The 13997-nt window shown below is 31.2% G+C and overlaps 1 protein-coding gene across 1 annotated transcript; it reads right to left on the bottom strand.

Annotated features, from left to right (window-relative positions):
- Positions 1-2360: 2360 nt before the first annotated feature.
- On the bottom strand, positions 2361-7311 carry LOC107845425 (isoaspartyl peptidase/L-asparaginase 1). Its single transcript, XM_016689726.2, has 4 exons — positions 6937-7311; positions 3946-4179; positions 3423-3509; positions 2361-3008 (listed from the first exon to the last, which is right to left on the bottom strand). The coding sequence occupies exons 1-4, from the start codon at positions 7096-7098 to the stop codon at positions 2544-2546; spliced, it is 948 nt and encodes a 315-aa protein (XP_016545212.1). The 5' UTR covers positions 7099-7311; the 3' UTR covers positions 2361-2543.
- Between the last annotated feature and the right edge of the window lie 6686 nt (positions 7312-13997).

The raw sequence follows: 13997 nt of genomic DNA, 5'->3' as shown, positions 1-13997 counted from the left end.
GTTTGAGTTGCCCAAATCCCTATCACTACAATCCTTAGAGATTAACTAAACCCGAAATTCTATCTAAAAAGAAAAAAAACTAAATCAGAATACGAAGGAGCTGGATAAGAGAGAAGTTAATAGTCCAATCCAGACAATAGCCCCTGTAACATGGAACGGAGCAAAGGGATTCTGAACAGAGAAATATGTTTAGTGAATAAATTTATAAAAGGGAGTAGTTTATTTTAGGATGGTATGTATAGGAGAAGTAATACAATGTAGTAATTGGGTTGGTTTCTTCCAGCAGAACTTTCCAGTTTGTAAATGAAGTTTTATGTTCTGGAAGTTTGAAGAGGAAAACATGTTGAATAATACTGCTTGCTATAATTGTTTAGGCACAATGTACTTATCCGTGTCCTGACTAAATTATTTCTTACTTCTATAGCCTTTTTTTTCATACCAAATGTATGTCCTCTATGTTTTTCCCCACTGTTGGCTGAAAGATATGAGCATATGGATCAAGCATCTCTATAATACGACAAGAGCAAATATTGAAGTTTCACCATTGCAATCTCCTACAGTTGATGGAGGATCTAGGTACACCTCAAACATTACTAATAGATAGTTTTCTGCAAGTACATCAATTCGAATATAATTATTTGATACAAAGAAATACTTACAGATGTCAAAAGTGCAACCTTGAATCAAGCAAGAAGTTTAACAAACAAATACAACTAACGAACAACAAACTGCTTGTCTCAGTACCATTATATATGCAGAAAAGGTTAGATATGAAAACCTATTTGAGAGTAATAAATCAATGGACAACACAACAATAACATACCTAGTATAGTCCCATATAGTGGGGTTTGAGTAGGGTTTAGTGTACGCAGAGCTTACCACTACCTCATAGGCATAGAGGTTGTTTTTGATAGACCCTTTGTTCAAGAAAAAATAAATCAAAACAATTCAGGAAAAACAACAATGGATATAAAAGCATAACGAAGTCTGATGATAGTAACTAAGATAATCGATTAGTATAATATACACCAATTCTACATTGATTACTAAACAAAAGTATGCACAATAATTTAGCAGAAGTACTTAGTTGTTGACCCAAAAAAATTAACTTGAAAGAAAAAAAAGGAGAAAGAAGGCATTATCAAGTACCGATAATAGTGGTTGATCCTTTACTCCAGTTACGGGTAAGATTCTTCTCCGCACTTTGCGATCGAATCTGCAAGAAAGTAAAAAGGAATGACCAAAAGCTTGAAATTTTAATGGCGACATGTAATGGGAACACAGTTCAAAATCGTTTTCCCATAAAAAAATATCATATTGTTTCAGGATGGCTTTTCCCCTTTAGTTACCAACTGGATTTTTTAAAAAAAAAAAAAAAAAAAAAAAATTGAATATCATCTAACTGAACTTCAATTCAGATTATATGCGTTGAAATTTGGATGCTTACCGTGCTGGATTTGGAGTTGTTTGCACATAAGAAAAAAAATACATGAATGAAAAGAGAAAGAAATCAGACTTTCCATGGAAAAGAGAGATGAGATAAGGATTTGAATTACTTGCCCTGATGAATGAATAAGAAACGTTTTCAGAAAAATTGATGAATTTCAACTATGAAGATGAAACCTAGGTTTTTTGTTTTCTCTGATTTAGCTGTATAATTAGTTATCATTAATTACCCAATTATTAATTAATGAAATGAGATAAATAGAAGAGAAAAAAGAGAAAATTCCAAAAATTGGAGAAAAAAGATAAATCTACTCCTGATCATCTAAGCATGCCACATCAGCAGGGTTGTATTCCTCCTTTATATTAATATATAGATTAAGGCAAAATGTTGAAAAAATACAATGATATTGAAATTTATTTTAATAATTAATATCCGAATAATATATAATAGTGTTATTAATATCATTTTGGTAAATATCTAAAACAGTGGACTATCAATACGGAAACATAGAATGCGATTACTCAGTCTACTTGTTTTTATTTTGTTATTTTCTTCAAAGTGATCCATAAATATATATATATATATATAATTTTCACTATTGGTAAATCCTTAATTTCCAGCAAAATCAGTAGGAATTTGGCTCGTTGGTAACATTTTGAGCAGATTTTCATCGAATTAAAATCTTTTATCAAATAGACGAATCCCATCGAAATTTAGGGATTTTCTAATAGTATATTTTTCTTTTTCATTTTTATTTGTTTGAAGTCTATGATTCCTGCAAAAAGAGTGACCCTTGACAGAAAATATCAACTAGACACTCTTGAGAAAAAAATATTCTACTACAAATGAAAAATGCACCTTTGTAAAAATTTAATACATGTAATGAATGCATCATTAAATTGGTGTGCGTACGTGGAATTAAAAAAATATTTCATTTGAAGTCACTTTATTATAGGGTGAATCCTTGGATAGCTGTCATGACTACTGAGCTCAGCACAGCAACACCCAAATCAAATGAAACACAATTCCCATGTCAAATTCTAAATGATTTGCAATAGCTAGAATTATACAAGGACTAAACTATTCTAATGAACAGTTACCAAATTGCTAATTCTGAGTGACCATCTTCAGTTGCACAAGCTCTAAACATTCCGGTTGTATTAAATGGCATGGTAACTTCCCCGGTGGCAGATACAGCAATCAGGCCAGTGGTTCCTCTTGGAGCAGATTCCTCTATAACGTAGTCTGCTGCCTCCTTGAGAGAAAGTCCTTTATACTCCATTAGGGCAGCCACATCTCTTGCTACAGTTGCACGGATAATAGCTTCACCTTGGCCTGTAGCAGAGACTGCACATAGTTTGTTCGCATATGTACCTGCACCAATAATGGGAGTATCTCCTATCCTTCCAACCATCTTGTTTACTAGTCCTCCAGTAGAAGTAGCAGTAGCTAAATGCCCATAGCTGTCAACAGCTACACATCCAACCGTCCCTAGCTGGCTATCCCCACTAGGAGCTGGTGGTTTGTCATCTTTAGGTATAGGTCGTGTATTATAGTCTACCTGAAATTTGGTAGCAGCAATATTAACCGATAACATGGAGCAGAAAGCTTCTCGGTGTTAGGATAACAGAAAAATTAAGTACAATAATCACAAGACTGAGTTGCCAAGAAGGGAATATAACAAGACAAGAAAGCACTGTTAAAAGCATAGCCACATAACTACATTTAATCTGTTGAGGCTGACACCATAATCAAACTCACTTAGGCCACAAGAGGATGACCACAGATAGATGCATAATATTTTGGTTGATGCTTTCCTAAAATGAACACCAAAGCTCTTAAAAATTCTCAATCAAAAGGTTACATAAAAACAAATACGTATAAGAAAACAATGGACTTCCATCAATGTCAATGCCAAAAAATAAATATGCTACTTGCAGCAAAGATGTAACGATGAAGAGATAGGGTTGCATACCTGGACTTTGTTTGCTTCTTTTGCTTGCTTTAGTCTTTCGATATTTCGTGGCGTAACAAAATGGCTTGAGTCTATGGTTTCAACCCCCTTGACAACAGAACCATCCACAGCTCATCAAAGAGATTCAATGTAAAAGAGGGTTAAAAAATGAATGTAACACAACATCAAAACTATGGGGTTATAATCAGAGAAAGAGCATCAATAGGAACTGTCAAATGAACTAGTCACGTTAATGAACCAGATAAACATAAAGAAACTGGTAGCTACTTGAAGTCCAAAAAACATCATCGGAGCTGGAATTGAACAGTATTAACAGAAAGAATTTGTGCATCATCCTGCTACAAGATATCATTCATAAACCTATAACGTCAACTAGAATTAATTCCCAAAAGCCAATTATGCAAACTCACAACTAAGCCATATAAAGCAAAAAAGCTGACAGAATCAGAATCAAGTATGCCACTGGATTCTGTCTCAGTTTCTCTGGAATGTCCATAAGAGGACTTTAGAAAGTTTTACAAACCTGCTCTCTAGCAAATGCTTCCGCTCCCTCAAATGCAAGATATATATGTGGAGTTTTTTCCATGACCAGCCTAGCCAGAGATATAGCATTGACAACAGTGGTTAGGCCAGAAACAGCTCCACAGTTTTTCGTAATCCCATCCATGATACATGCTTCCATCTCTACTATACCATTGCTGGTTAGGACAGAACCTCTACCAGCATTGAAGTATGGGTTGTTTTCTAGTTCCCGCACCTGTTTGATCCAAGACAGTTGAAATCTATCATAACATCAATAAAAAGTGACTTATTATACAGAACCAGAAGCTTCAAGGCTCCCGGAGGACCCAAGTATTACAAGTTTCTCAGGAGCATTCCTATCACAGATACGGAACGACACTTAAACTTGCGCGAATTAAATTAGTGAAGAGTTAGTATTCGTAAGAGAAACCAAAGCAGGGAGTAGGAGCACTTTTCAACACTTCCAAACAAAAGAATAACAGTATTATCCTGCATGCTAGTGAGAGGCGGCAGTCAACGGAGTCATCTTTAATGTTAAAGAGGTGAAAACTCCAAGTCAATCTCAGATGCTCAGCATCACAACCAAACTCATGTCTCAGTACTTGGAACAATTAGGAATTTTCAGTTTTTAGTCAGATTTTTTGAAATCTTTAGAGGATCAATTAGAGATTATTATTCTATAATCTTTTAATGTTAAAAGAGCTTTACATCAGCAACACCAATGTGCAGTTACTTTTACAGTTGATATCAAGATCCACGACATCACAAGCCATCTTCATGAATCCAATCCATTAGTCAATTCTTTCATAAATCAGAAAAAAAACTATTCATACTAACATAGTCAAGTACGAGATATTTGGTCCCATCCTAACATAAAAAAATAAAACAAGAAACAAAGATCAGAAGCATGCTTCCAAACAAGAAGAGAACGCCGAGAAAGATGGAAAATGATCAAAAGCATACCATTTCCTCTAATAATCCATGGGATTATAATTAAAAAACGAAAGTCACATACATAATGTATTTAAGACCTTAAATTACAAGAAATATAATCTACTATTTTTTATTTACAAAACATAACATTACAATTCAAGTAAAAAAACAATTGTTTAGCATATTTTTCGGACGTGTTGATTTAGACTTATTTTTAGGAATCTGATTTTGAAGATGAAAGTGATGTCCCTAAATCGAAAGGTCAATCATCAAAGTCCAAAACAACCAAGAAGGTATCTCATTTATTTGTCAATGTGTATGTCTGGTGATTTTACATCGAAAGATTTCACTTGCATTTTATCATATTTGTTTGTTCTATTAGTATGTATATTAATAGGTATGAACAACGATTTCATTATTGCTTAAATAGTTTACAAACAAATATGTTATATGTATTAAGTATAGAACTTCTTCATTTAGCTGTGATTTAAATATTATTGTATCAACTTTAACAATTTTGTTTATCCAAACAGACACATTAGTGTTCTTACACCAATGTTGATGTATTTGACCAAATAAGGAAACGTCTAACAATCACTAATCAGTTACAATTGTTTAAGGGCTCACCATTCGGTTTTCTGCTTGACTTGCCTCCAATTAAGGTTCAGCCACAGTTCATCTGCAGCTTAATGTATGTGGAAACCAACAATGATCGGGATGATATGTTCATTGTCAATTTGAACAGTAGTGAGTTTCATTTTGTCCTTAGGGACTTTGCAGTCATCACTGGTTTGAAATGTAGTGATGAAAGTGATTTTGTATCGGATCTCGTTAGTCCCATCTAGTTACTTGACCTCTACTTGAGTGGGAAAAGCCAAGTAAACAAGTTGGAATTTATATGGGTAATTTAAGGAAAAAAATTTGGTGACACGATGAAATGTTTTCACAGCACCATGTTTTACTTCATCAACACATTCTTGCTCTCGTTTGCCCCAATAAACCAGTCATACAAAATCTGCACTTTGATCTAGTCGAGAGTGGTGATACGTGAATTACCCATGGGGGAAACTGTGTTTCAGCAAGTTGAGAAAATCCATTTCTCACCAGTTGAAGGGCGATTCCCACCTACGTTACATACGGGGTTTTCCACTAGCTTTGCAGATCTGGATCTACGAGTGTTGATCCAAGGTTCATCCTTCGATAGTGCAATCGAAGGATGACAGCAAAGTCCCTAAGGCCAAAATGTAGCTCACTGTTGTTCAAATTGACGATGAACATGCTGTCCCCATCATCGTCAATCTCCGCATACATTTAGGTATGGATGAGATGTGGTTGAACCTTAATTGAAAGCAAGTCAAGCAGATAACCAAATGATGAGCCCTTAAACAATTGTAACTGAATAGTGATTGTCAGGCGCTCCTTGCTTTGTCAAATAGATCAACATTGGTGTAAGAACACTGATGTGTCTGTTTCTTCTTTGTCTAAGCAAATAGTCATAGTTCATACAATTATATTTTTAAATCATAGCAAAATGAAGAAGGAGACCAAGTGTTATACTTAATTCATGCAACATACTTATTTACGAACTATTTAAGCAATAATGAAATCCATGTACATACCAATTAGTATACATAGCAATGGGAAAACCAAATAAGATAAAAATGCAAGTGAAAACTTTGGACTAAAATCACGAGTCTCAACAGAAATACACAATGACAAATAAAAGAGATACCCTTTGGGTTGTTTTGAACTTTGATGATTGGCCTTCCAATTTAGGGGCATTGCTTCCATCATCAAAATCAGCAATCAATAAATAAAACATATATATAACCAGATTGGTAATTACGCCAATTTCGATTACCAGGTGACTTTCCAAAAAGATCCTATGTATTATGTATGCGATTCTTCGTAGTTATATAGACTCATAATTGAGTAGGAAGAATATAACAAGAGACATACATCTCTAAACAGAGTAAGAAACAAATTGAATCGTTAGATAGAGTGAGACGCATAAGTAGAATGATTGGGAAAATATATATATATATATATATATGTATACCACGAGTTCAACAACGTCCAAAGGGGATTTTTGTGCTTTGAGAGCATCGATGCCCATCTTTAAGCAATAGCGGAGACATGCTTCTCTCGGCTCACGAAGCTCTGGCGGCAGATCCTTTGGTATGTCACCTGCTCCACCGTGTAACGCTATTGCCCAACCCATACTTACCTTTCCCCACCCCACCCACGCTGAATTGTCCCACTCGGCCTACACCCTACCTAATGTGTTCTCCTTTTAATTGGAGGGAAACACCACACGCAAATGACCAATTGTTTTTCGCGTTGCACGTATACACACTGTTGAGGAAAATTTTAGTTGTTAGTTAACTCAACTTTCACTTTCCCACATTATAATTTCCTCCCCAACCCCCTTCAACCCCCTTCCCCTGCCTCCAATTTCTTTTATTTTATTTTTTTTAGGAAAAAGTATACACGCTGTTTGATTGGCGGCCCCCTACACCCACTCTAGTATCAATCGATTACGTTAACATCTCTTCTTAAAGTCGTCAAAATGGGCTTGACCCTTGAGGCCGATTCAATTCAACCTGCTATAAAGGTTGGATTGAGATTTTTAAACCCATTTAAAATTAGGGTTTATCAGCTCAGCCCACTGTCTTTAAGGCTTAACTAAGGATAGATTGAACCGGCTCGTGAGTCAAAATACTATTTAATTTAAATTAAAAAGAGAAAAGGAAATGTCACGGTCATTTTAAAACAAAAGTGGACCACATGTGAAAAGGTGGACATGCTGTAGCCAGTCGGTTAAATTAATTTTCCTTTTTAGCCATTTGGCCCAATTGGACACATGCAGTCTCTATACTCAATTGATATATTTTTATAACAAATTGATACACTTTTATACTATATTAATATACTTTTTAAAAAAGAAAGAAAATTCTATGCAAATGCATGCAGTCCGTATACTTAATTGATACTCTTTTATACCACATTGATACATTTTTATACTACAATGATACACTTTGATACCACATTGATACACCTTTATACTAGATTAATACATTTTTATACCACGTTGATACAGTATATATACCATATAAATACACCTTTTATAGAGAAAATTTGTGCAAGCATATCCAGTAATTCATTATTTGTGAATTTGTTAACTTAGCCTAAAATTTTGTGAAAATTTATGCAAGCATATACAAAATTTGAATCCTCATTAACGCCATTAATGAAAAGCAAATGACCATAAACATTACAATGAATCAAACCATGCAAGACATGATTGTCAATTTCAAATGAATCACTTCCCAGTGGCTTTTTTCAGTTCTCATTTGTTGGTATTATCAAATGGTACCTTCTTTTCGACACATAATGGTGCCCCCATCCTTCAACAACAACAACAAAAAAAAAATACTCCATAACAATAAACAAACAAAAGTACCACAAAAATTGAGTGTTCATTTTGCTTTACCAGTGAATTTACAGTGATCGCAGAAAGGATGAAGAGAAAGTTGAGTAGTTTCTTCCAAGGTGTAGAGTGGGAAAACTGCACCAGTTGAATTGGTAATCAACCAAGTAGACCAAATTGGAAAACCAGAGAGTGTATAATCTTCTATAGTAGCAAATTCTTGAAGGAACATTTCAATGTTATCACATATTTTTCGCTAAAAAATATGCGTATTTGTAGATTTTAGTGATGAGTTTTTCTGATTTTTTTTTTGTTTGTTCTGTTAATTTTTGTTGGATTTGGTGAAGATTTAAATTTTGGTATCTGAGATTGGAAATTGGGGTGAAATTGGTTGAATTTTGTTTTTTTTTTTTAATTTCTATGTGAAATCCATTATATGGTTGGAATTGAGAAAAGCGTGGAGAAGAAGATGAAAGTGAAAATTATCCCAAATATACTTTTTAGATTGTTAATTACAAGTTATAGCATAACTTTTTATTAATTACTAGACTTAAGAAATAATTACAAGCTATAATAACTTTTGAGAAAAATATATTTTAATTAAATTTTTTATTTTTTTAATGTTTATTATTTGTATTATTTTCATGTATTTACCATTTAACATTTATCACTCTTAATTAAAGATCTTGAATGCATTTGTGCTATGTTGTTTTATTTGACACCATAGGTTCAGAGGCACAGGATCCAGAGTATCCTTAGTAGTTCAGTCCCAATCAGCAGCAGTAGCAGTGAGTCCTCTTCTTTCGAGGACGAATCTCAGTTTACTATTATTACTTCAAACTTTGTTTATTTTCAATTGAGGGAGTTAGTTGGGGACCTGTCCCTTCAACTCTGCAGTTCAGACAGTTTAGAGGCTTTTCAGACGGACGTATTAGTATTCAATTTTCTGTATTATGAATATTCATAGACGTGTTGAACCTTATGGCTAGTTTCTGCATTTATTTCTGATATTATGCAGTGTATAGGTACAGGTATCAGTAAAGGGTTATCTTGTGGTCCTTCGGGGTCATAAGCACCGTGTGACCTCTCGAGATGGGATCCCGGGGCATTACAATGTTTTACTTAAAGTAGTACATATATATTGAATGGTGCATATATTTGTGTATTTATCTTTTATTGACATGTAATCATAAAGCTTCGATTTTGATCCAACTAATTCTTGTCTGAACGAAAATTTTGACCCTAAAGAATGATTTTTGAATGAAAACAAAGAAGATATATATATACACACTTTAACTCCAACTTCAATTTTAACTTAAACCTCAACTTCATTTTTTTGGCTTTTATTGGCAAACACCTATCAAAACACATTCTAAACTATCATAAAATAAAGAAAAATTCAGCAATCAAAAAGTGGCTATCGCACCCTATCATTTAGACCACTTCTACTTTGACACATATATGATGATGGGTTTGCAAGTTCTCATGCATACTTGTGTGAATTAATAGGTTTATGAAAATAATTCTCTAGCAGATCCATTATTTAAATCACATTTTGCTATTAAAGTATGAACTTAATCTTTTAAAGATATATCTATATCTATTATATTAATGCATTATTACAAATAACATTATAGAAAAAACTTCTCGATTAGCGATAATCTATCAAGAATACATGATAATTTATTATTTTAAACTTCAAGAACATACTTATATCGCAAAAGAAAACTTCTTAATTAGCAATCGTCTGTCTATCAAATATATGACAATTTATTTTTATAAATATAAAAATCATACCAAAATTTTAGAAAACTTACCTCAAATCACAAGCATATTTGCGATTAAACCTAAACCAAAACCTAACCTCAATAAAGAATCTATTGATCCAAGAAAACTCTAAAGCTATAATGAATCCGAAAACCCCAAAGTATTCTAACTCAGACATACGATAATCATTTTTAGCCATCAAAAAAATTGTGAAAGTTTGTCCTTCAAGAAAAAAGACTTTAGAAGAAAGGAATTTTACACGTTAAAGGTATGGTAAAAAGTTCTAAATTTTAGGTAAATAATTAAATATTTGTTGGTGACTGTAATTTATTAAAAAATGAAAAGAAGATTTTATCTATTGTAGAATGTTTTGATGAAAGACAAAAAAGTTCGAATCATTTTTCTAAGATATATATAAAGGCAAACTTAATATAATTAGTATCACGATATTCTTCTCATATAAATATATAATAAGATAAAATATAAAATAATGCCAACTACAAAATTATTTCAACTGATATTAATTAGAGATACTTTTATACATATTGCGTTAATATTAATTTGGTCTGTTCAACTTGTAACTCATTATTCTGTAAAAAGAATCATTACAAACAGACATTCTAAAAATATATACGGTCTTTAATTTGTATTTTAAGGTTTAGAATACATATTTAAAATTTGATTAAAACACCGTCTGCACCTTTAATTTTTACTTAGACTTGGGTAAATTTTTTATTTAAATAGACGTTAAAAAAAAGAGAAAGAGGTAATATAACATGCTTGTTTGTTCAATTTTTTCGATCAGAATTTTTCGATTGGAAAAAAATAACATATACATAAAAATGTTAGATCTTCACATACATCAGAAAAGATAATGCATACATAGAAAGTTAGATCTTCAAACATTAAAAAAAAATACACACTACAAAGTAAAATAATCAATATTAAATAAACAATAAAACAAAAACAAAAACAAAAAATGTGATAAGAAGAACAATGCCTAGCTAAATCAATTGCATGTTATTAACCCCATATATATAGCAAAAAGAGTCGTGCCATTGTCCTAATTGGTTACTAATAGAATTCCTATAATTTTCCATATACGAACTAAAAGTTGAATTTCATATAATCTTTTCATATATCAACTAAAAACCCTACTTATTTTTTAAATATATTTAGTATCCTCAATATTTAATATTGTAAATATAATAATATCATAATTATTATAAAAATAAGTGAAAAGACGATTTTGTTTAAAGTAAAGTCTTTTAATAAAGGGCAAAAAGTTCGAATTACTTTTCTAAAGGTCTTCACACTTTCAATATATTATAGATTATAGATATAGATTATAGATATAAATATATAATTTTTTTTTAAAATATTTTGAATCCATTGTGAAACCCTTCTGACCATTTTTTTTAGAAACTTTTCTAAATATATCATATTTAAAAAATATTTATCATTTATAACTACATCTATAATCTATCTATATCTATAATATATTAAAAGTGTGAATACTACTACAAAGTGCATTTACCCAAGGTTCCTCGAACTTTATACACACACATATATATATAATTTTTTTTAAAAGTATTTTGAATCCATTGTGAAGTCCTTCTGACCATTTTTTTAAAAACTTTTTTAAATATATCATATTTAGAAAATATTTATCATTTATAGCTACATCTATATCTATAATCTATTTATATATATAATCTATATCTATATCTATAATCTATAATATATTAAAAGTGTGAAGACCCTTAGAAACGTGATTTGAACTTTTACCCTTAATTAAAAGTCTCCATAATAGATAAAATCATCATTTTTCATTTTTTCAATTTATTTTTGATTAATAATAAAATAAGAGTCTTAAAATATAAGGTAGAAAAAACTATATGGTACGAGGTATTAGATGAATTAATTCTATAATTAAAAATACTCCTAAAATATGTGAAAGAAATATTAAAAAAAGACTAGTTTTTTTTTTCTTTTTTGGTATTTGAATAGGACACTTCTCCAATTTTATTTTTTCCTTTTGGTATTTTTGCTATTTATTTTTGGTTTGAAAAGGGGTTGTTTTTGTTTGTTTAGATTTTTGGCATTGTTAAAAAAATCTTTGTTAAAGCCATTGTTTTTTGTTTGTCTATAATTTTGACATTGTTAAGAATATGTGTTGAAAAAGAAATCATATGTCCTTTAAATTTTGGGTGAAATAATTTTGCACTTAATTTAAATTTATAATTTTTTTTAGATTTAGTTGCATAATTTAGGTAAAAAATTATAATTATACTTCTAATTCAATTAGAATTTTACCTTTATAGATAAAAAAATATTTTTCAATTTTATTTAACTAACAGATTGATTAAACTTTACTAGAAACTTAGGGCTTTTTTTTCTTCCTTACATCCATTTTGTATTTTGCTTATGTAGTTGTGTATCATATTTAATTGATTGTATATATTTTCTTTGTGAACAGGAAGTACGATTAAAGGTCCTCCGTTTGTGCTAGGATCGTTAATATTTTTGTATCTATACGTGTTCAATATCTATTTCTCTACTATGTTTGACGAAGACAGACATTCAACTCCTTTAATAGATGAAAGTGAGAATTGTTATTGTCATTATTCTTGATTCCAAAAAAAAAATGGAGCTTTAAAACAGGAGACGAAACCAAAGGCAAACACATCCATTGGATTACAAGTTAGTGCCTTTCAAATTTTATAATATTTATCTTTTTTGTCATAATTTATGCATTTGAATGACTTGCTTGAACCTTTTTTATTTTTGACATGAGATAAAAATTTGTACATGTTGTTCTTATTTGATGCAGATGTCACATTGATGGATTTATTACAATAGTTTGACATACACATGTTCTTCATGAAAAATTACTGGTAGAGCTGTTGATGTCATTGCAATTGTTAATAAAGCTGTTGAAGTTGCTTCGAGACTTGTGAAACCAAGAAAGAAGGTAGTGGTATCCTAAATCTTTGTTTATTCTAATGTACTAACTACTTACATGTTACTTTAGAGGTATTGATAATTTTTTTTTTCTATATCTTTCTAATATATATTAAGTGATTTCTGTGTCGATTGATTCATATTTATTTGACTTATAAAAAAAATTTCAGTCTGAAAACTTTCTTGACATGTCAAATTATGTGCATGATAGAGTTGGTCAATAATGATAAGTCCTACCTTATATGGTAAGAGATCAAAAATAGAAAAACCACCTCACAAGTGTTTGTTCATTGTCTTGTGAAAACTTTTGAAAAACTAAAATGCGTGTTGGCGAAAGTAAATGTTGCTCTTGAGGCACGCAAAAAGCATGCGGAAGATGCAGGTCCAAAGATTATCAGTAAAGGGCTCGGATTAATTACTATTTCAACTTACAATTAAACTCTTGTAATTCCTATTCCCCATACATTTTCATATTTCACAATCTTGATATCTTCCTCCTTATTCTTGCTTAATAGAAAGAAAGAAGTGAAAGATATCTAGCTCGACAACAAGTTGAAGGTGACGCAGATTTTGTATAAATTGCACGTGTTGTTTCGAAATGTTTAGTTTTGTCCGAAAAACTTTGTGTAGTTTTATTGATTGATGTAAGGCACACGTACATTATGTTAGTAATTTTAATACATGCATAATTCACTTTTATTACATATATTTTATATAATTCACTTTTACTACATATATTTTATATATAAAAAAAATACTCAAATAGAAAATTTTTATAATATTGAGCCCGTGTCCTTGGGTGTGAATAGAAAGGGAACAATGATTAAAAGTGAATTATTTACGTATTAAAATTGTATTATTATAAATATTTTTAAAATAAATTTTCCTTGTTATTTTATATATTTAAATTTTGATAATATTAGAGGAAGAGATCACTTGCATGGGCCGGGGCTCGCACG

The sequence above is a fragment of the Capsicum annuum genome, chromosome 3, assembly GCF_002878395.1.
Source record: "Capsicum annuum cultivar UCD-10X-F1 chromosome 3, UCD10Xv1.1, whole genome shotgun sequence".
In the NCBI taxonomy this organism is placed as follows: domain Eukaryota; kingdom Viridiplantae; phylum Streptophyta; class Magnoliopsida; order Solanales; family Solanaceae; genus Capsicum; species Capsicum annuum.
Note: the sequence above shows the minus strand (reverse complement) of the source record. Positions and strands in the feature narration are given on the sequence as shown.

What these genes read in the sequence shown, in the direction of transcription:
- LOC107845425 (XM_016689726.2), bottom strand. Translation starts at nt 7,098, where the DNA reads ATGGGTTGGGCAATAGCGTTACACGGTGGAGCAGGTGACATACCAAAG. An exon ending in AAGCATTTGCTAGAGAGCAG is followed by an intron (nt 3,510 to 3,945) that starts GTTTGTAAAACT and finishes TCTGTTGTCAAG; the next exon opens with GGGGTTGAAACCATAGACTC. An exon ending in AAGAAGCAAACAAAGTCCAG is followed by an intron (nt 3,009 to 3,422) that starts GTATGCAACCCT and finishes ACCAAATTTCAG; the next exon opens with GTAGACTATAATACACGACC.